General features: G+C 36.6%; 1 protein-coding gene across 1 annotated transcript in view; it reads right to left on the bottom strand.

Annotated features, from left to right (window-relative positions):
- Window positions 1-22,084, bottom strand: part of LOC130218719 (transcriptional activator GLI3-like) — a 300,195-nt gene that overhangs the window by 197,806 nt on the left and 80,305 nt on the right. Inside the window, 1 exon segment of the mRNA XM_056450972.1 lies at window positions 15,024-15,191. Coding sequence (XP_056306947.1) covers window positions 15,024-15,150 — 127 coding nt within the window. The 5' untranslated portion in view covers window positions 15,151-15,191.

Raw genomic sequence — 22,084 nt, forward strand, 5'->3', positions numbered from 1 at the left:
TGAATAATAAGAATTATAAATGTTAATTTCAATAGTTTATTAATCATTTAATAACTAATTCTGAATAATTTTAACAACCCCCAACTACTCTTAAATACAAATGGTTTGTAAATAATGCAATACTTAATTTAGTAATAAAAATTAAATCAATAACAAAGTATGAAAGTACAATTAATAAGCACATTATAAACGTGGTTCTAAGTCAAGAATAGAGTATTTGTAGCTGCAGTTATAAACTGCTTACTAACGCTTATTAATGTAAAGGTAATGCTTAACAAACAATTAATTCACTAGATGTTAATGGTTAGTAAATTATTCATAGTGTGTAGTTATTATAAAGTGTTACCCATTTTTCTACACTATTTTCCTTAATTCTGCAGTCACTACTATACTTTGTTTATTTCTTGTCTACAGTAGAATAATCGGTCTTGTGATTCCTTTCAAACAAATCATGCACAGAAAAAATCATATCAGACAGAGTGACTTCAAGACATAAACTCTTTATAACTGAAGCAAACATGTACAGTGTGGAAGCATTACAATTGTCAAACAACATGCAGTGCACAAGTCAGTGAGAGACTGTTCTGTGTCTCACTAATGAGAAGATAAAGCATGTCTACATATAAAATTTTACATGCCCTATAAAATTATAATAAATAAGGTAAATTGAATTGTTAAATTGGGAAACTGAAATTTTCTTTAGCTTATATCCAACAGAAACAGTTCAAAATTATATTTTCAAACGTAAAACAGTTATTTTAAATTGTGAAAAAATATATAGATTTTTACAGTACTTTAGATAAAAAAAAAATGAAGATCAGCAAGATTCTGAAAGAAGATTCTTCTTTAAAAACATAAAAAAATAAAATGTGTATGACCAGGAGTGTATGTAGATTTATTACTTTAAATTAATCTCATATGACAAGATTTAATTATTACAATCAATTTTAGAATTATAAATGCCCATTTTTAAATTTTTAGAGGATTTTATTTTGCCTTTAGACATTTTGAGACAGATCTAGGATCAGTTTAATAGTTCATATGAAAGTAAAAGGTTAAAGCTGTATCATCAAAGGCTGATATTGGTTCTAGCAAAAAGCCAGTACAGGTCAGGATAAACGGCGGAGAGAATCAGAGTTTAACCATTTTTTTTATTTATTTATTTATTCTTTTTTTTTTTTGTGGGAAATGACAAAGAAAACACATTGGGTCTGTCAAGGGTGATGATGATATTTGTTTAAATGTAACTCCTGGGTCTCAATGTTAGTGTCTCTACGCTGCAGCAAACTTGGCGAGATGAACCGTATGTTTGGAGTAGGAATTAACTTCACATCACAGAGAAAAATCTGCAATCAGTAAGCCAAATTACATCCATGTTTTTTCCACATCAATTAATCAACTATCCCCATCTTTCCCCTCAAACCTCAGCCCCCACCTCTAATTAATGAAAGGGGACTGGCCATCTGGGAATGACTAACAGTGTAGAAAAAGAGAGAGCTCACGAGAGTAAATAAAATACCCTCATTCACAAAAACTAAGAAAAATAAAATAAAATAAATACATACATAAATTTTTTTACAAGGAGAATGTTAAAGGAAGAAGCTTGATGTTTCAAATGCCAGTGGTCAGCGCTGAGGGTAACACATTACAAAAGTAATTGCATTACAGAAATATACTACATTTGCTTTAACACAGATACATAATGCATAACTTATACCATATTAATATCATTGCATTCTCAGTAGTGCACATTACAGAACATTTTATTACATTACAAGTGGGGCCAAGGACAAGAATGTAAAGTTGTGGGGATAGTAATATTGTCTCTGTCACCTCTGGCTTGTTTGGTTGGTACTGGTTTAAGTGGATTTTCCTTCAACAATGATATTAGTATTAAACAGAACTGCGTCAGTTTTAAATAAAACTACAACAGCATTCTACTACTAACTCTCCTGCTTGATTGATATGATGAAATGTTCACAAAATCTGCAATATTCTTGTGGATGTATTATTTTTTCTTCATCTATGTTAAGCTGCTTTGACCCCATTTACATTGTAAAAACATTGTAGAAATAAAGATAACTTAAAGATAGCTAGGGCTTTATATAATGCCTTGGATGTGACTAGATGATAAAGCCCTATACACTGTTATTTGTTTCTGATTGAAAAGCCTCTTCAACAAGGCTATTAGGTCACAGTAAGAGGAAAGATGTGAGACAAAACACTACATGTTTGTTCCATTCAAAATTTCAAATAAGTTCTCTTCACTGGATATGCCCAATGAGAAATCTGCTAAACGTGCCCCAGTAATTGGAGAGTATTTAATGTTCCGTACAAAACACCAATTACCACAGTCATTCTTTGCCAGTAGCCTGAGGACTTGATATCCAATCAAACTTATAAATGCAGGTTAAGCAAAAAGTTCAGGAGGATTGTTATTCAAGTCAGCACTACTGACACCCATCTACGTCAGGTAAGCAACAAAATATATTTGTGAACTTGAACTTAGTCCTCTGCTTGGGGGTTATGTCAGGAAGCCGACAGAACTAAAACGGGTCATCTACTAGCCATCACAAGGTACCTGCATGTCAAATAACCTGCATAAACCATATTGTCACCTACTGTAGGTACTATAATACACTTGGCATATTAAACAATAAATTACATTTCTCAAAATACTTATTTTGCAGTTACAATGCAATTACAAATCAAAAAATTCATTTTGTTTAACAGAAAGCTGGATAAAGCCAGCTGATGACTCAACTTTAAGTGACCAACTCTGAGGGTCTGTTTACACCTGACTGCTTCATGCATTTTTTGTCCTTTAATAAGGACATGTCTAAATGCCCTCCAAAACCCGTTAAAGGATATATATCTGACCACTTCAGGAAGTGGTTCGTAACTTCAGGAAGTGGTTTGAGATGCATTCCACATGAACCTGGAAAGGTCTGATGCATATGGTTGTAGAAATAAAAAAATTTAAACTGCCTAATTTATTCCTCTCAAAATTTAATAGAACAGTAAGATGGCAGGAAATTAAGTGGGAGAGAAAGGAGCGACAAAAACAGAAAAGGTCCACAAGCTGGGATTCAAACTTAGGACACCCGGAATGCTGTTGCCCTATATGCCAGCACTGTAACCACTAACCAGTGGGCTGGCACTGATATAACATGAATTATTTTCTATATTTTCAAGGGTATATTGTTTGTTCCACGTTAGGCTGTGCTAAACAGTACAAGTGACTATAACTACTATTAATTTTCATTTTACAAATGTCTTAATAAAATTTCTATGAACTATGTTATGAACTGCAGTTTTTCTGCGTGTATATTCTCTCTCTCTCTCTCTCTCTCTCTCTCACCATATACATATATCGGCCTTGTCATTTTCACAGGTACCGCCTACTTCAAAGCACTATTGACTGACAGGACTGCCAATCCTAATCAACTGTGTGACGACGACTTCTCTCGCTGCCAATCAAGCTCACTGCAGAGCCCTTTAAATCAGAAGCGGCAACGGGAAGAGATCAGCTGTTGTTGTTGTTGTTGTTATTGTTGTTGTTTTGGCGTGTTGTCTGTTTGGTGGTGTCAGTATGCGTTTGTAGCTGTTACTGATGTTGACTTTGGGTGAGATTTAATGATGTTGACTTTGAGTGAGATTTAATGATGTTGACTTTGAGTGAGATTTACTAATGTTGACTTTGAGTGAGATCTGCTTAGGAGTTCTGATGTGTGTTTTTACATCATTAGCCTGCTAATGCTTCATTACAAACCTTTTGTGACTTTTGTCAAGAGAAGATTAAGAGAATATTTTCATTATATTTATTTCTTTGATTTGCTAGCGCAAACTTCAATTCCCTTTCACGTTTGTCTTGGTTCTTCTCAACATTATATTATTGTTTGTAAATATTGTAAATACTGTGGAAGAAATAAATCTTTTTCCGGTGCTAATTCGTTGTTTTGTGGTTTTCTTTTGCCATTTTCATCTTCAGTTTATACTTTGGTCATCTCTATGTTACTCCTTTTAATTCCCTAGACATATTTCCATCAGGGATAGTAACAACTAGATCCAAGTAGAGTAAAAAAAAATTATCTGAGATCAGATTAAATCTATGAAACCTGTTTAGGGATTGGCTACTGGCTGGTGATCTGAATGAAGCTATGTGGTTCTTGTGAATATTTAAGATATTACACATAACTCCCAGTGGAGAACCATTGAATTTGGAAACATTTTTTTTTTGTTGTGACATAAAGCCACAATTACTTAAAATCATGTGATTAACCATACCACAGTCTAGATATTAAATTGATGTTATTTGCCTGATCCATTAAAGCCTAAACACAACAATTCATTCACAAGCCCCACACCCTCATGTTGCAATTCGTTTTTTAATACTCGATCAGAGGGTTTGAGCTCACAAATTTCATAGCCCATCATGATCTTCTGACAGGTCTTTCAAGATTCAATGACAAGCCAGAGAACTACTGGGCATAGAAGCTAGCTTTGGCAATACAACTGAAGGACTTGATCTTAAGCCTAGTGAACAACTAGATCTACTGGTTTAGTGGCTTGGCCCAGAATCAACTGAACATGTAAGACACATTAGATCAGTTCACATAAGTTATCCAGATGTTGGCCTCAACATGGTCTCAAAATAGCTAGAGGAATGCTATGGATCTGCTAAAGCTATGAAGGCACCTCTCTTTAACAAGCTTGAATAATTCCCTAAGCTGTTGAACAAAAACCCGCAATGTCTCAGAGAGCTAAGAGACCTATTTATTGAGATGCAGATAGGCTTGACCTTCTGAGCTACTTCAAAAAGCATCAGCTCATATTTAGTTTACAAGAGAAATTGATATTGTAAGAAACTCTTTACAAATTAGAGTATGGTGTCAGCTCTCCCACCTTGTCAATTATTTTGTGATATAATTTGTTGTGAAGACCACATGAGAAGTTATCATAGCTTTAATTCGGTTATTCATAATATGTCATCATCGAGATGTGAGCGATTTTCACAGGTTTTGCTTTAAGAGCTCCTGTTACCATTCACAAAACATAACTTTGCTAAACCACACAAATAGATGAATCTAACAAAACAAATGGCAACATCAATAGGCAATATCCTATCAATAAACATCCTATCAGAAATTTCAAAGTTTCAAAGAAAATAACTTTCAGGAAAGTTAGGCTTACCTCAGAGAGAGCTCCATTTCCTTCAGATGCTGTTTTACTCAACAGGCAAAGGATTGTATATAAGGCAGTAATCCAGTGCTCTGAATGCAATACATAATACAGAACAGGTACAGAACCTTCAGCTATCCATAGTGGAGTGCAGAAAGAACTTTGTTCCCCAGTTGCCATATCCTTGTATACAGAAGTGTGTAGGGACCAGAATTATGTTAAAAAAAATTCCTGGTAATTATTTGAAGCCTGACCTTCTTCCTGGAAACCTTCCATTTTCCTTTATAGAGTAACAGTGCATCTGGAAAGTATTCATAGCACTTCACTTTTCCACATTTTTTATATCACAGCCTTATTTCAAAATGGATTAAATTCAATTATTTCTTCAAAATTCTACACATAATACCCCATAATGACAATGTAAAACAGATTTTTTAAAAATGGTTGCAAATTTATTAAAAATAATAAACCTAAAAAATTTTCTCCAAACGTAATGCCTGGTATTTACTCTAAAGAGTTTAATTTTAGTCTCATCTGACCAGAGAACTTTGTTTCTTCTGGTCTGAGAGTCCTTTAGATGCCTTTTGGCAAATTCCAGGCAGGAACAGGCTTCCGTCTGGCCACTCTACCATACAGGCCTGATTGGTGGATTGCTGCGCAGATGGTTGTCCTGTAAGGTTTTCTTTTCTCCACAGAAGAACGCTGGAGCTCAGACAGAGTGTTCATCAGGTTATTGATCAACTCCCTGACTAAGGCCCTTCTCCCCCGATCACTCAGCTTAGATGGCTGGCCAGCTCTAGAAAGAGTCCTGGTGGTTTCAAACATCTTCCACTTACGGCTGATTCCACGGACAAGCACATTCCAAACCCTTGCCAGATTTGTCTACGTGTATGAGCACATACATATTGGAGTCAAAGTATCTTTAGAAATGTCTCTTGCCATGGCTTTTCCATTAAATCACATTGATGAATTTAAGGTAAATCAACTGTGTTAGAATGTGAAATGAATTAAATATATAAGCCAATTGCAGATGAAAGAAAGGTACAAAATCATCGGAATGACAAGTGATGCACTAGCGTGTTATTCCCCTCACTCATCCCATGTGGGGAAGGGGGGTTTGGGTTGTTAGGAGTTCATTATCAGCATCTCAAGACAGATTCTTAAATCTATGCCACAAGGATTTGGATCATTAAGATTATCCCATCATGGCTTAAGTCGCAGCTATAGTTAACACTTGTCCTCTAGTACCTGTGTCTACAGCTCTAGATGCTCCTTTTAATCCTGACACAAGCAATTCTACTCAGAAGTCTTCAGCAGTTCCTCATCCACCAAAACATTGCGTGACAAGAACCTTTTTGTTCAAGTTCATAGATTGGCCAAAACATTCTGGAATCATTGAAGGAAATAGTATTTTGTAACCTTACAAAACCATAGAAAATGGCAGAATGAGAGCTACTATCTCCAAGTGGCAGATTTTGTGCTGTTGAAAGATATTCCGAGGGATTACTGACCCATGGGAAACGTGAGTGAAACGTTACTGGGAGAGTAAAGATAGTTGAGTTCAAAGTGGTCAAAGATGGATTTTCCAATTTCTAATTTTGTTTTACTGCTGTTCTCTAAGACTAAATAAACTAAATTACACTTGAAGGCATATTTTAGATACCAGATGGGGGTTGTGTTGTGTCCGTAATGATGGACACAACAATCTCTCTATGCCCCATTTGACTTTGGAGGATAATAAGATGTTTGGATGTGTCTGATACCTTTGCATTGAATATGTCAAACTGAGGGCTATTGTCTGTGGTCAAGGTCCTTGGCAGACCCCAGTGGGCGAAAATCAACCCCAGAAAGTCAATAATAGAACTGGATGTGACAGAGCCCATAGACGTAACCTCAGGCCACTTCGAATGTAGATCATAAACTACCACAAGGAAATTTGAATTATGAGGCACATCATGCAGTTCTCTACAGATATCTAGTTGAATGTGGTCCTATGATCGAGTTGGCCAAGCCAAAGACCCCAGAGGTGGTGGAATTAGTAGGCTTGTTTTCCGACCTAAAAGACATGGAACACAGTCCCGAACAAACTGTTTAATGTCCTTATCCAATCCTGGCTACCATACAAGATCGCTACAGTGCTGCTTAAGTTTAACTATGCCAATGTGGCCCTCATACGGCATGCCCAACACTCGTCCTCGAACTCATATGGCATACGGCTGTATATCTGTTAAAACTTGAGTTGGCCAACCAGTTACGACAAACTCACGGACAGCAGATAATGTGGAATCAGCAGCGTATTTCTCTGTAAGTTCCTCCAAGGACACAAAAGTTGCCGGGGGGGGATGCACAAGTTGAATGAGGTCACTGTCTTCTGCCACCTGACAGGTGACAATGGGAATTGACACAGAATGGCGGAGAGGGTATGTGATCTTTGAATAATGAGGTAAGAAACTCATATAATATGTTGTCATCCCCAGAAATGAAGCAACTCCTGAGGCAGATAAAGCCTCTGGCACCTGATGAATAGCCTCGATACTGGAGTGCAATTGTGAGAGGCCCTTGGCTGAGACCACAAACAAAGCCAACAAAGTCAACCTCTGGTACTGCAAATAAACACTTCTCTATGTTAAGTGTTAAATTATGCTGATTGAGTGCAGCAAAAGTAGCCTTTTAGCGCAGTTCATGTATTACTGCATTCAGGGAATAGACAATGATGTCATCAAGGTAGACGGCAGTGCCAGGAACACCAGCTAGAATGGTAAAAATGTTTTTTTGAAAGCAACTTGTGGCTGAACTGAGTCTGAATGGCATCCTCGAATAACGAAATACACCAACTTGTGTAACGAATGCTCCTTAATTGATAGCAGAGGATAGCGATCCGGGATTACTGCTTTGTTGACAGACCTTAAGTCCATGCAAACCCTCAATCCGCCAGATTTTTTTTTGCCACAGTCAAATTAGACACCCATGGAGAGGCATCAACAGGTTCAAAAATCCCCTCTGCTTGCAGTTTGACAAGTTTTGCTGTCACTTCCTCACGCAAGGCCAGCGTAATGCGGAGAAGTGGCTGTACGACTGATTTAACTGTGTGGTCCAAGAAAGGCTGGTGAGTGAATGCAGATAGGGAAACATTCATAAGTGGCCATATTTAGTAGAGAGACTTTGGCTTCTTTCAAATTGTCGATCAAACAGTGTAAATCTCAGCAGCGTAATCTTTGGCATCTCCGAGGGTGCGAAAAAAACACTGTCCCTGGGCACCGAGGCAGTGGAGCAGTATGGAATTTTTTACTTTGTTGGGACACCAGTGAGGCCCGGGACTGTAGGCTCACCAAGATGAGGCAGAAAAGGGCTTGGGGGAGTTAGTGACACCATAGGGATTTCCTCAGCCATCCTCGTCGCCAATTATTGTGTTGGTTAAGATGACTCGTAACGTACTAAACTTTTAATACTTTCCTGTTCCACAGCTCTCACACTCTGATAAAACTCGTGATTCTGTCTTGCATCAACGTCATCACTTATTTTCCGAACTTTTAAAGTGACCTGCGCTCTTTAAGAATTACTTGTATAATGAACACATTACTCTGATTAAACTCCACATAATGATCAATTAAATATGCAACAGAGTCATCCAGTGTAGTTTATTTTTGCGCCATTCGGTGGTAACATTGCTTTAATCTTTAGGAAATTGTGATAGTGAGCGAACTTTTGCCTTAAAGGGTCACGAAACACCAAAACACATTTTTTTGAGCTGTTGACAGTCGTATATGTGTCCCACACTGCTAAAACACTATTAGGACACATATATTTCACTAAAAAGTGAAAATTTGTTTTTGCATTTTTTTTTTTAGCAAATTCGTACTTCCGGTTTGAAGCTGCGTCACGGCCATGAAATCTTAGCGTGTATTCCAGCATGTAGACTGGACGTCTGTACCTAGGGGGAGTACCTTTTGACGTCTCTGAGTGTGCTGCATTCATTCATGAGTAAGACTTGGTTCAAACCAATCAGCGCGCTTTATTGTGTATGCGGCGCAACTTCATTAACATGCATGATAGCTTCGAAGACTGTTTTACCTGAAACAGTGTTCAGACTGCAGAGAGACGACATATTGTGTTGCCAAAACAAGTGGGAAAAGAAGAAGAATTGTTTGAAGATAGAGGTCGTCAGTGTTGCTTTTATAATGTGCGGCAACGAAGGTTTTGTTTTCATTTTCCAGCTATGAGAGCGCAATTGGACTCGCGTGTGGATCAGTGCACGCAACACGCAACAGAAATACGTTTGTACAGAACATTTTTTACGGAGTGTTTTCAAAGTGCCCTTTCTTTGTTCATTCAGATGGCAAAGTTATAGTTCGTGTCGTCAGCAGTACTCTTTCAGTGTTTAAAGACAGACCTTAGTGAAAATGATTTCTAAGTTACTTAGTTTACAGTACGTTAATATCACTACAATATTATGGACTGAAAGATCTGCTGTAAATGCTGCTCTCCGAGTGTAAACATGCAGACCCTGCAAGCAAACTATTACCGACCGTCGTGTTGAATTTTCGCCACATTCTGTGACAGGATAGTCTAGACACATACGGCTTTCTGACCTACCAAGTGCATCTGAGTTACCAAGAAATGCAGAGGTTTTTTCTCTTATACGACTTGCGGTGTCAAACATTCCACTGTCATTAAACACAGTCACTGTCTTTCTCCCCTGCGTCTGTGTGTTTATTTTGCCTCTGTGAAAATCAGCGCGTGCCTAAATGGAAACTCCCATTTTTATTTAAATCCTTTCCTCTTTCCCTTCCCCGACACTCCCACCCTAACAGAGCTAGACACACCCACTTTCCTGACTTATTTACATTTGATTTAGGTTTCGGAAGTGTGGCAAAATGGTTCAACAGTATCACCTATGCACAATTGACGGAGTGGACCACCAGGATATAGCAACAGGAAATTGTATGTTTTACACTGTAACTCCTCCTTTAAATTTTCAGTCAGTCTATTCCAAAGAACTTTGTGATGTTAAATTTTGATGCTAAATTGTAAAGTTTTGTTAAAGGGTGTGATCTTTGCAGACCAACAAATTTAAGTGCTGCCATGGAAGAGAATGAAGTTCTTATAAAATAATGTTCAATCTGCCTGAAAATATACACGTTCAATCAGATTCCTCTACTGAAAACATCTAGATGCCAATATTTATCATAGTAATAGTGCCACCTGCTAACAGAAGGATGTTTTGATCATATCAGGGACTTTGTCAGGTTTTATATATTTATCAGCTTAAATTAATATTGTCCACCGATTTCTGTCATCCTAAGAACACCGGGCGAACACCGCAGTTATACTTGTTTTCCTCTGTATTTAAGTTTCACGTTAAGTTGTTTGAAGTGGTGAACCAAATAAATCCATATTTCAGTCTGCCTAGTTAGAGAAGGAAAACTATTTTTATGATGCCAATAGCCAGTATTATTCACAGACATGCTGTCTGCTGTACCCTGCAGGGCTAAACCTAACAGGCTAATGATTTGCCATTGAACAGCTAGATCTAATTTCACTATATTTGTTAACCGTGATATTTAATTAATCTTGTTGTCTATATCTAAAAACATATTCCCCAACTTACTTGTTCTCAGGTAACGTGTTCTGACTGAGCGCAAAAATAAACTTATTGGACGTTATACTTTTATAATGGCCATTATTGATTATTAAAACTGATATTCAATGAAAGAGAGGGTATGTTTCACACTTTCAATGAAAATGAAAGGAGGCAGTAATGTTATAAATATGCATGAAGATGATAGTCATATTATGCAGTTACACGAAGCCTCAACATTTTTAGTGTCTGTTAAGTTGCTAATATCAAAATGAAAATTGACAGTTCCTTATATTATGTTTTCATTTTATTATTAAGATAATGAAACAGCATAGCCAGGGTGATTTGAATAAGGTTATAAAGTACACTGTTCCCTTTGAAGATTTACCCAACGTGTCCTCGGGAGAGGGCTTTCCATACCAAACTTGCAAAGTCTGAACTTACAAGGAGAGGAAGCAGGACTGAACTGTGTGTGTAGGCTACTTAATATTGAGGGAAAAGCCCCAATCAGACAGATGAATGTCTGCAGCCACACCTTTTTCAAAACGCTCCGTTTTCGGGGTTCAAAAACTCCGCCGTAGTGTGGACGGGTGGCGTAACCTTAGCAAAACGTTTGCGTTTTAAAACTAAAACGTAGTAGTCTAAACGGGGCCTATGTGTGCATGGTCTTGCAGACAGGCTTAGCTCAAAGATATTATGTTACAGGCTGATAGAAGAAATAAACACAGCAGCCAACACCACACAGCATAAACACAATTAGTGTCATATTCACACAGTAACATTGCAGACTAATTGTTAATAGAATAAGTGTGCACAAAATATGTTTTAGTGGAATACAAATACATTAATAGATTCAAAGAAAAAATGAAACATAACAAATTATAAGACAGTAAGTCTTTAGGATCATTAGTGATTTGTTAAACGTGTTCAAAGAAACAGAGATATGTTTGATTTGGACTGCCTTGTGTTAACACAAGTTATTTAATTTAATTAACCTTCTGTTACGTGACACAATACCAGACCAAATTGCTAACAGTTACCTCCACAAATTCAGACTTCTTTGCCAACCTAATACAATCCACATGAGCTTCTTTCCTTTCCACTTAATCACACTAGACACCCTTAGTTAACTCAAAATATATCAGCAAAGATATAGAATATAAAATCCAACTTAATATTGGCAGCTTACATCAAGAAGAGATATTTTTTTCTTGCACTGGAGGCCTCTACAGTGGATTTCATCCTGTGAAGCCCATTGCTTACAAAACACAGTGAAGTAAAGAAGTGGAGTGATTGCTGCCTAAAGAGAGCATATCCTAATCTCTGTCATCTCTTCAGAAACCCTTATTGAACCGATAATTGAACAAAGCCATGAAGACATTACTAAAGATTACTACACTATATTCCAGATGTTCTGATGCCCTTCGAATGTATAATGACGTACAGATGTTCCAAATGGTCAAATTTAGGTTCACAATAGCGTTTCCCTCTGCTGCACATGTCAGTCTCCATTAAATCACAACTCAAACTGTGTGACACATTCTCTTATGACAGTCAACACAGAAAAACTCTCTCCAAGATAATTCGTTCCTAATACTATAGATGTTCAATAAGCCAGAATGATTTTTTAAACCTTCTGAGAGAACTGCAATAAGCATTGCTAAGCAACTTTGAAGTTAAATAATGAAGTTAAAATCATCAAACATTCCTTCACAGCTGAGAGAAAATAACAGTTTCTTAAACATCTGGCAAACAACCATCTACTTAAGAAGTGCCACTGCAGAAAGTCACGTCTTTACATAGTTTTCTATTTGCAATATTCACACAATGAATGGTGCCACTGATGTGTGGGCAGTCATAGAAAAGATGTGGTGCTACTGTATGAGCTGGGCTTCTCATCCAGTGTGTGACTCTTGCTTTTAAAAATCTCTCCACAAGTGATCATAAATGTGTAAATACATCTGTACCAGCTCTGATACCTGACTCTCCAGCATATTCATGTGTCTAAAAAAACTGCACATCAAAGAAGGCAAAGTTGCAGAACACACCCACTCATTGGGTAATTGCCATATACCAATGGTAGCTCAAAGGTATTTAGGAGACAAAACAAACTACCCCAAAAAGTGGCTTTGGTGAGCTGCTTTAAACTGCTGAAACAAACTCACAAAAAGTTTCAGATGGATTTTGTTTGAAATTATGTAATTTTCATTGATTCTTTGATTTCAATTAAAGTATTAATTGACTAAATAAATTATTAATTAATTAAATAATTAATTAATTGAATAAATTAATAAAGTACTAATTTCCGTAACACTGGTGCTACGACAAGGATGTAAGAAGCATCAAGGGGTACATCAAAGGCACACATAGGTGCATGTTGTGTCACACCATTTTTAAACATTTAATTCTAAACAACTTTGAGGGATACGGACGCAGTCACTGATGTTGCATTTGCGGCGTTTGTTCTTGTTGCTTAGGGAATGCACGCACGTAATGCGCGCAGTACAGCGCATCCAGTAAGCGACTCCGTTCAGATTCATTTTTGATTACCTTAAAGGACCACAGACACCCGCGTCTTGAAATGCGGAGGTTTTTTCTTTGCATGGGGTATCAAATTCCATTAAAAGAACACTCTTCCAGCAGTCCTTACTTCTTATTCTCATCCAATACCTCAGTATGTCACAGGGCATGAACAATATGTTGCTGAATGAAAATAAAACTGAACTGCAGTTAAAGTCTAAAAATTATAAATGAAACACCTGAAATTACATGAAACTTCGGAGGAAACTTGGATAGCCTGGAGATGCAATGCACACAACATAGTACAACATGAAAAATGGATCATAAAAGGAACACTCAAAAAGCAACTCATGTAAACACCATAATAATGTTGTTTTGTTCAGGTTTCGGCAAATCATTTGATTACTGATGTCCATGTAAACGTAGTCACAAGCCCCAACTCTAGAAAAATGGTGTTCACTGATATTGATGACAGGCTTTCTACAGGTTGGTAATGTAATGTTAATTGCATAATGTAAATCTTAAATTCATGCTAACAAACAAATGATCAAAAGAAATATATTATTGCAATTCAATTCAAATATAAAAATATGAATTGACGTATACTTTAAACTTTAATCATATTTTTCAATTAGTTAATTTTTTTTTTTTTTGTCAAGTAAAAGATTTTTCTAAAGTCATCCACCACAATTTTGTGGCTGAAAAGTATTGGTTCAGGCACCAATACCACTTTAAAAGTGTTGATTTAGCACCAGTATCGAAATTACCCCAAATGATACCCAACCTAAGTAGAGACCATTATTAACTGCCCTTCATGCATTGATGTAACTGGTGTAAAGTGTGTGTAAGAGAGTGGTAATAGACTAGTAAATTTTTACACCATTCATCTGACAGTGTTTTTTGAAGTCATTCAGCAATCCTACAGCCTGAACCACCATAGAAACATCATTTTACATTAGCAACTCATGTCCATATATGTATTTATAAGTATTTTTGAGAAATAATTATAGTATCCGTCTGGCCACAGTAGACTGTACTTTTCCCACCAAACCAGAGAGTAAAAAAATTACAATACACTAACTTGTCATGAGGTATGTCTTGATAGACTTCTATATGGCAGCTCTTTTGGCCTCTCACTTCATCTCCATGGTAAATGTTTTGTTTTTCCATACATTGTCAATCAGTCAGTCTCCTGCTCTTACACAAAGTTCATCGCAAACTTCAGCTGGTGCTTTAAAACTGATTGGTCCTATACACAAGCTAGTATAGGACTATTTTGTTGGGGTCTTCAGATGTTTGCCACTGACTGAATAATTAATAAATACTTCAAACTGGGGTGAGGTGCAGACATTTTGAAAACCTCTTTCATCAAATTGCATGTTTTTTTGTTGTTGTTGTTGTTTTCATTAATGTCTTTAGCATACAGGTAATATAAATGTTACAATACTTTACAAAATAGAGGATTTAAAAACCTAATCAATTCTGTCTGTCATTGATCAGTTAAACAGACATTATTAAATAAAAGCTTCAGGGATGCGTTTTCCCCCCAAAAAACTTTGGTTGCTAATTCTCTCAGTATACCAAAATAATACCACTTGCAACTAAAACTGGCTTTTGGAAAACAGACGACTATTATTTTACTTCCAATAACAACTCACCACACATTTAAATGATTCAAAAGAAAGAATGAATGAATAATAAACATTGAGCCTGACAGGTAATTAAGCTGGGGTAGAAGTTGTACCATTGGATGTAGTGCTGGAGGCCACAGCCTTCTCACTGATGTCTGCACGAGTGGATGCACTACTGGTGCCTACAATGTTCTCCATTCTCTTCTCTGTTGCAGAACTGGTCTGGAATTGAGGTTTCATGACAACTGGGCATTCCTCAGTGCATCATTAAGACAGGATACCTGCAGGGTCAAAATTGAAGAAGAGGTCAGAGGCATTTAAATCCCAAAAAGAAACCTCATTGTGAAATAACAATTATAAAATTAGCAAAAAGTGTCATCAAAAGTATCAAATTTGGTAACAATCAATACTGAATTTTTGTTTTTTAGATTAAAAACTCTTCCATAGTGAGTAAAAGGGCTTGCACAATTCCAGTTTGAACTGTTACCATCTGGTCAGCGCTACAGAGCATTGAGCACAAAAACAGCCATCTTCACCTGATGAACAGTTAAATATTCCCTACCGTGCAATAAACATGTGCAATGTTTTCTCATTTGCACTTGTATACAGCACCTTATAACAAAATAGAATGCAATACTTTCTGATACACATTTGTACACAGCACCTTATAACTTGTATATTTATAACAAATTTGTATATACAATTCAACATGCAGAGCTTTTTGTCTAAATGCATCTGTTTAATGTTTTTTGTCTTTTCTCATATTTATTTTCATGTTATCACTTGTCAATTTATGTACACTGGAAGCTTCTGTAGCCAAAACAAATTCCTTGTGTGTGTAAAGCAAACTTGGCAATAAAACCGATTCTGATTCTGAAAGTGTTAACTTTTCAGCAGTGTTGAACGTGTACTTAAACACCTCTGATTTGTGTTCACATGCTTAACAGAAATGACTGTGTTTGGCTATAAAGCTAATCAGTTTATCACTGTGCATTGCTGTTCACCAAGTGCAACCACAAATACACAGGCAATGGAGAATTTCAAAGCCAAGTAGCTCAACTGGTCTGTCTATAAGCTGACATACGAGCAATCAACTGAGGAATCAACTGATCTACATGGCTTTGAACCGCTTCAGTGTCTGTGTATCTGTGTTTGCACTTGGTGAACAGTGGTAATGTATAATGAAGCAATGACCTTTACAGCCAATTGCAATAATTTCTGTTGAGTATGTAAACACTGGTTAATCAGCAATGTTTAAGTATGCAACCAAGAGCACTCAAAATTAGGCAAACAATAAATAACATTTTAAACATTTCAGTACTTTACTGATTGGTACTGAACTGGATACTTTTGAAAACCCTACAAAACATATACTTCGTTAATGGTTTATTTTTCATTACTAAATTAAGTATTGTTTTATTTACAAACCATTTGTATTTAGGAGTAGTTGGGGTATCTAAAGTGAGGACTATTTATGCTTTATAAATCCCTTATAAATGACAATTAAAGGCTTGGTATCAAATGAACAATCTTTGCAATCTTATTCAAAAAGTATAAAAATTGCTGAATAACAGGAGTGTCAAAATACGACAAAACTGGATAAAACAACAATATAATAATTTTACAACATAATAAGATACAATGTTGAAACTATACAGTAATTTTATTTTAGCTTCATTTGTGTATCTTCAAATGAATAGGAATGAATAAAGTTATGTTCTTTTTTCCTGTTTAGAATTTAAGAACCCTTTAATCTTTAGGGTTTAGAACCCTTTAATTGTCATTTATAAGGGATTTATCAAGCATAAATAGTCCTTACTTTAGATTAGGTCACAAAACTGAAATTGAGCTAATAAAGCATTCATCAACATACAGATTAACTATTAGTATATGCCTGAATAATAAGAATTATAAATGTTAATTGTTATAGTTTATTAATCATTTACTAACTCATTCTAAATGATCTTTAAAAACAACCAACTATGCTTAAATAACTGGTTTATAAATAATGCAATACTTAATTTAGTAATGAAAAATAAATCATTAACAAAGTATGAAAGTACAATTATTAATCACATTATAAATGTGGTTGTAAGTCAAGAATACAGCACATGTATTTGTAAACTGCTTACCTACATTTATTAATGTAGAGTTAATGCTTAAAAGATATTAAATTCACTATTTGCTAATGCTTAATAAATAATTCATAGTGTGTAGTTATTATAAAGTGCTACCAAACATTTTGATAATATAATACATATTGTACTATATTAGACAGCCATCGCAGCATTTGAATGTGGGATTCCAGTGATTGCATTTACTCATTTCTTTACAACCATTAAACAGGATTCAAAGTATGTATTTTGTCACTGAGTGAGGTTGGTTACTTAATCTGCTGAAGGGCTGTCAAATATTATTTGCGAAACAAACTGCACCATAGAAGAATACAATGATCACATAATAAGGGATCACTTTAGATATAATCTAAAGATTGATAAAAATGTAGGATATTTTAACAATATACAATGTGTGGAATAAATTGTCATACTTTACAATCAAAGCAGAGCATTTAACTAGCTTCCATATGTTTAATTTGCAGGGTTTTATGTTTAATTTGATTGGGGGTCCTGAGGCATTCCCAGGCAAGTTGAGAGACATAGTCCCTCCAGCATGTCCTGGATCTTCCCCGGGGCCTCCTCCCTGTAAGACAAGCCTGGAACACCTCCCTATAGGTAAGCATCCAGGAAGCATCCGAATCAGATTCCACAGCCACTTCAGATGGCTTTTCTCAATATGGAGGAGCAGCGACTCTACTCCAAGTTCCTCTCTGGTGACAGAGCTCCTCACCCTATCTCTAAAGGTGTGCCCTGCCACTCAGCGAAGGAAACTCATTTTGGTCACTTGTATCTGAGATCTTGTCCCAATGGCCATGACCCAAAGCTCATGGCTATATGTGAGAGTAGGAATGTAGATTGACTGGTAAATCAATAGCTTTGCCTTTCGGTTCAGCTCCGTTACCACAACAGACAGATACATTGACCGCATTACTACTGCACCGATCAGCCTGTCTATTTCATGTTCCATCATTCCCTCACTCCCCAAGTGAGGGAACAAAACCCCAATACACTTGAACTGCTCAACTGGGGGTAAGGACTCTCCTTCAACCTGGAAATGGCAAACCAACTTTTTCCGGTGGAGCACCATGGCCTCGAACTAGGAAATACTGATTTTCATCCCTGACATGTCACACTCGGCACCAAACCGCCCCAGTGCTTGCTCAAGGTCCATGTTCAATGAAGCCATCAGAACAACATCATCTACAAATAGAGATGCTAGCCTGCACCTAGAAATTTGGTCAATCAAAATTACAAAAAGAGACAAAGGGCAACCTTGCTTGAGTTCAACATGCACTAGGAACAATTATATCCGCAAATCCTGCTCTCTTCATAAGGCACTGGACAGCCCTTAAAAGAGTGCCTCTGACCCCATACTTCCAGAGCACCCCTCACAAAATGCCAAAAGGAACATGATCAAATGTCTTATCCAAGTCCACAAAACACATGTGGATTGGTTGGGAATACTCCAATAAGCCCTCTAGCACCCTAGTGAAGGTATAGAGCTGGTTCCTGGATCCGAGGTTTAGGCATCAGCTGGATCCTCCTCTTCATCAGTACCCTAGCATATTATTTTCCAGGGAGCCTGAGGAGTGTGACTCCCCTATAGTTAGAATACCTCTGGTCACCCTTCTTAACCATTTACTGCCTGCTCAACCAAATGAGTGACCATATTTTGACTGTTTTGACTGTCATTTAAACAATCACTGTTTTAAATAATGGTCTACACTACACAGCATTATTGGTTTACAAAACAAAAAAAAAATCAAATAAACATAATCCTGTTGCACTACTGCACATGATTTTGGTTTATTGTAAAAAAAAAAAAAAGAAAACATGTCAAATGAGAATCTGAAATATTTTACGGCATACTTCTAAAAATAAAGATGATTTAGTTTTCATTAATTTTCTTTTCAGCTTAGTCACTTTATTAATCAGGGGTCACCACAGAGGATTGAACCGGTAACTTATCCAGCATATGTTTTAAGCAGCGGATGCCCTTCCAGCTGCTATCAATCACTGGGAGACATCCATACACTCTCGTTCACACACATACACTACAGCCAATTTAGCCTTCCCAATTAACCTATAGCCCATGTCTTTAGACTTGTGGGGGAAACCGGACCCACGCAAACACCACAAAGAAATGCCGAGGCTCAAACCAGTGACCTTCTTGCTGTGAGGCGACAATGCGCTGTGCAGTGCCGCTCTGATGTAGCATTCAAAAATGTTTTATTTTGATTATGTTTTTTAAATAAATTGGTATTACACTTCATATTTTAAGATTTTTCATTGTATATGTATTACTACCATTACGTTTACCATGCTCTAAATGAATGGTTATTAACAGCCTGTTTTAATATATAATTTTTTTTATCTTTCTGTGAAGCTGACATTTTAGTAGTTATTAGTTTTAGTCATGTTCATATTCTTTTTATTCTGCTCAGGTTTTGGTTGACCAAAAGCCTAAGCATTTTAGTCGTATTTTTATTAGAAACAAAGCATTTAAACACACACACACACAAACACACATAAATATACAAATACAACAGAGAAACAGACAGATACCCAAACACACTTTACAATTTCTCACACAAACAAATACACACATGCAGGTTTACCCATTTTACATTCTTATAAATAATACACACACATGCTTGTCATTGTCAGCTCCCCGTGGCTAACATTTCAGGCAAAACATTTAGAAGTTTTCTAAAATAAAAAAAAAATTACATTACATTAGTAATCTTTTTCCTGTGATTTCTCCCCATCATTTAGCATAACACATTCTGGGCTCTATTTTAATGATCTAGGTGCAAAGTTTAAATGCATGGCGCAAAAGCATTAAGGGCGTGTACGAATCCACTTTTGCTATTTTAAAGACGGAAAAAGGTGGTTTTCACAATGGCGCATGGTCAAACAGGGTTGTGCTTATTCTCTTAATGAGTTATAGGTGTGTTTTGTGCATAATCAGAGTATGATTTCCCATTGCCTTTAAGAGTCAGTTGCGTCACGCCATGGCACATTTGCTATTTACATGACAAAGGAAAAACTGAATACTTCACCAGCAAGAATACAGTTAAACAGACCATCTGCACAAGAATAAAGTATAAGTCTCCTCCATTCGGTTTCTTTACTTTCTATTTACTTTTACTCTTTACTTTACTCCTTTATTTTCGTGGATTAAAGAAACGGTGTTGTACACGCTCCACTGAAGACATCCATTAGCCTACATATTTAATTTAATTTGTTAAGGGCAAAGATTTGTTTCAAAACTATTTCTAAATTTAGTTCTAATTTCTGGTCAAAAAAGTGTGGTCAAAAAACTGAGTTATATCCAAACACACATCCTATTCTTATGCCCCATATGGTAATGCATACGTCTCCAAAACCTGATAGATGGACAAGTCTAAACTTATGCATATTATAAATAAAATCAGACTCACTGAAGCTAAGCAGGGCTGAGGCTGGTCAGTACCTAGATTGGAGACCCCTGGGAAAACTAGGTTGCTGTTGTAAGTGGTGTTAGTGAGGCCAGCAGGGGGCGTTCGCCTGCAGTCATTGTGAGTCCTAATACCCCAGTAAAGTGAAGGGGACACCATACTGTCAGTGGGTGCGGTCTTTCGTATGAGCTGTTAAACCGAGGTCCTGACTCTCTGTGGTCATTAAAAATTTCATCACACTTCTTGTAAAGAGTAGGGGTGTAACCTCAGTGTCCTGGCCAAATTTCCCTCTATTAGCCCTTATCGAACATGGCCTCCGAATCATCCCCATCCGCTGATTTGGCTCTATCACTGTCTTTCCACTCCACTGATAGCTGGTGTGTGGTGAGTGCACTGGCGCCATTGTCCTGCAGCTGCCGTCGCATCATCCAAGTGGATGCTGCACAATGGTGGTGGAGTGACCCCCCTCATGATTGTGAAGCGCTTTGGGTGTAAGGCTTACACAGTAAATGTGCTATATAAATACACATTACATTACAATACAGAATACTGCTAATAATGTAGTAAATAATGATTTTTTTTGTAACATTTCAATCCTTTATTTGTTTTTCATATGTAAAGTGTTAGGTCCTTAAACCTACAAGGGCACATGACGTGGTCTATTTCAGTTTCTCAAAATACTAATTTGTCAACAATGCACCCTAACACACATCCTTTATAGACCCGCACACTATGATAGGGCCCTCTGTTTTCTTTTTTCTTAGATTGTAATGAAAGTTTTTCCAAATATCACTTCTTTTTCTCCCAATGAACACCAACTTGCTGGCCATCATTCCCTAGCTTTTTCAGCATGTGTCTGTTTGTTGTCGTCTTCTAATGCAGAGAGTGAGGTTATAGAAAGGGAGAGAAAGACCTTGATGAAAAAATTATTATAACGCAACAAAATAACATTGTAGGATTTAATTTTCTCACTTTAGTCACTGAAAATAAACTGATACTTGAGCATAGTTTAAAATTTGTAAACCCCATGTAGTCTTATTTTTATTCATCAAAAATATTTTAATATACATTTTATTTAATATAAATCAGAGGGGTATTTCACAATACAATTTGCAAACTACTCTGGCTTAATTTAGCATTGACTCAGTAGCATAAAACAGGCTAAATTAAGCTACTACTAAGATTTATACTTAGCGGCTAAGGCTAACAACCAGGCTTAAATTAATCCTAGTGATTTATCTGCAATTTTTTTTGTCAGTGGTAATAGGAACTAATGTGTTTTAAAGTCACTCCATGTTCTTTCCAATTTGCATATATTTTCCAACTATTAGAATAAGTCAGTTTAATTGTATTAGCAATAATTTTATAGATGCTCATATTTGGCCGTTTCAGATTAAAGAGCCCATATTATGGGTTTTTGAAAATGCCCTTCCATGTAGTGTGTAACATAGCTCTAAGTGAAGTGAAATATCCAGCTAAGGCTTAAATCTGTAAGTGTACAGTGTTTAAAACTATTGATTAATCTATAAAAGAGTCGACTCATAGTGCTTCAAACGAGTCGTCTTGATAACGAGTCATTAGGTGTTTCGCGATGACGCAGCTACGAAACACAAGTAG

This window comes from Danio aesculapii, chromosome 24 (genome assembly GCF_903798145.1).
Source record: "Danio aesculapii chromosome 24, fDanAes4.1, whole genome shotgun sequence".
In the NCBI taxonomy this organism is placed as follows: Eukaryota; Metazoa; Chordata; class Actinopteri; order Cypriniformes; family Danionidae; genus Danio; species Danio aesculapii.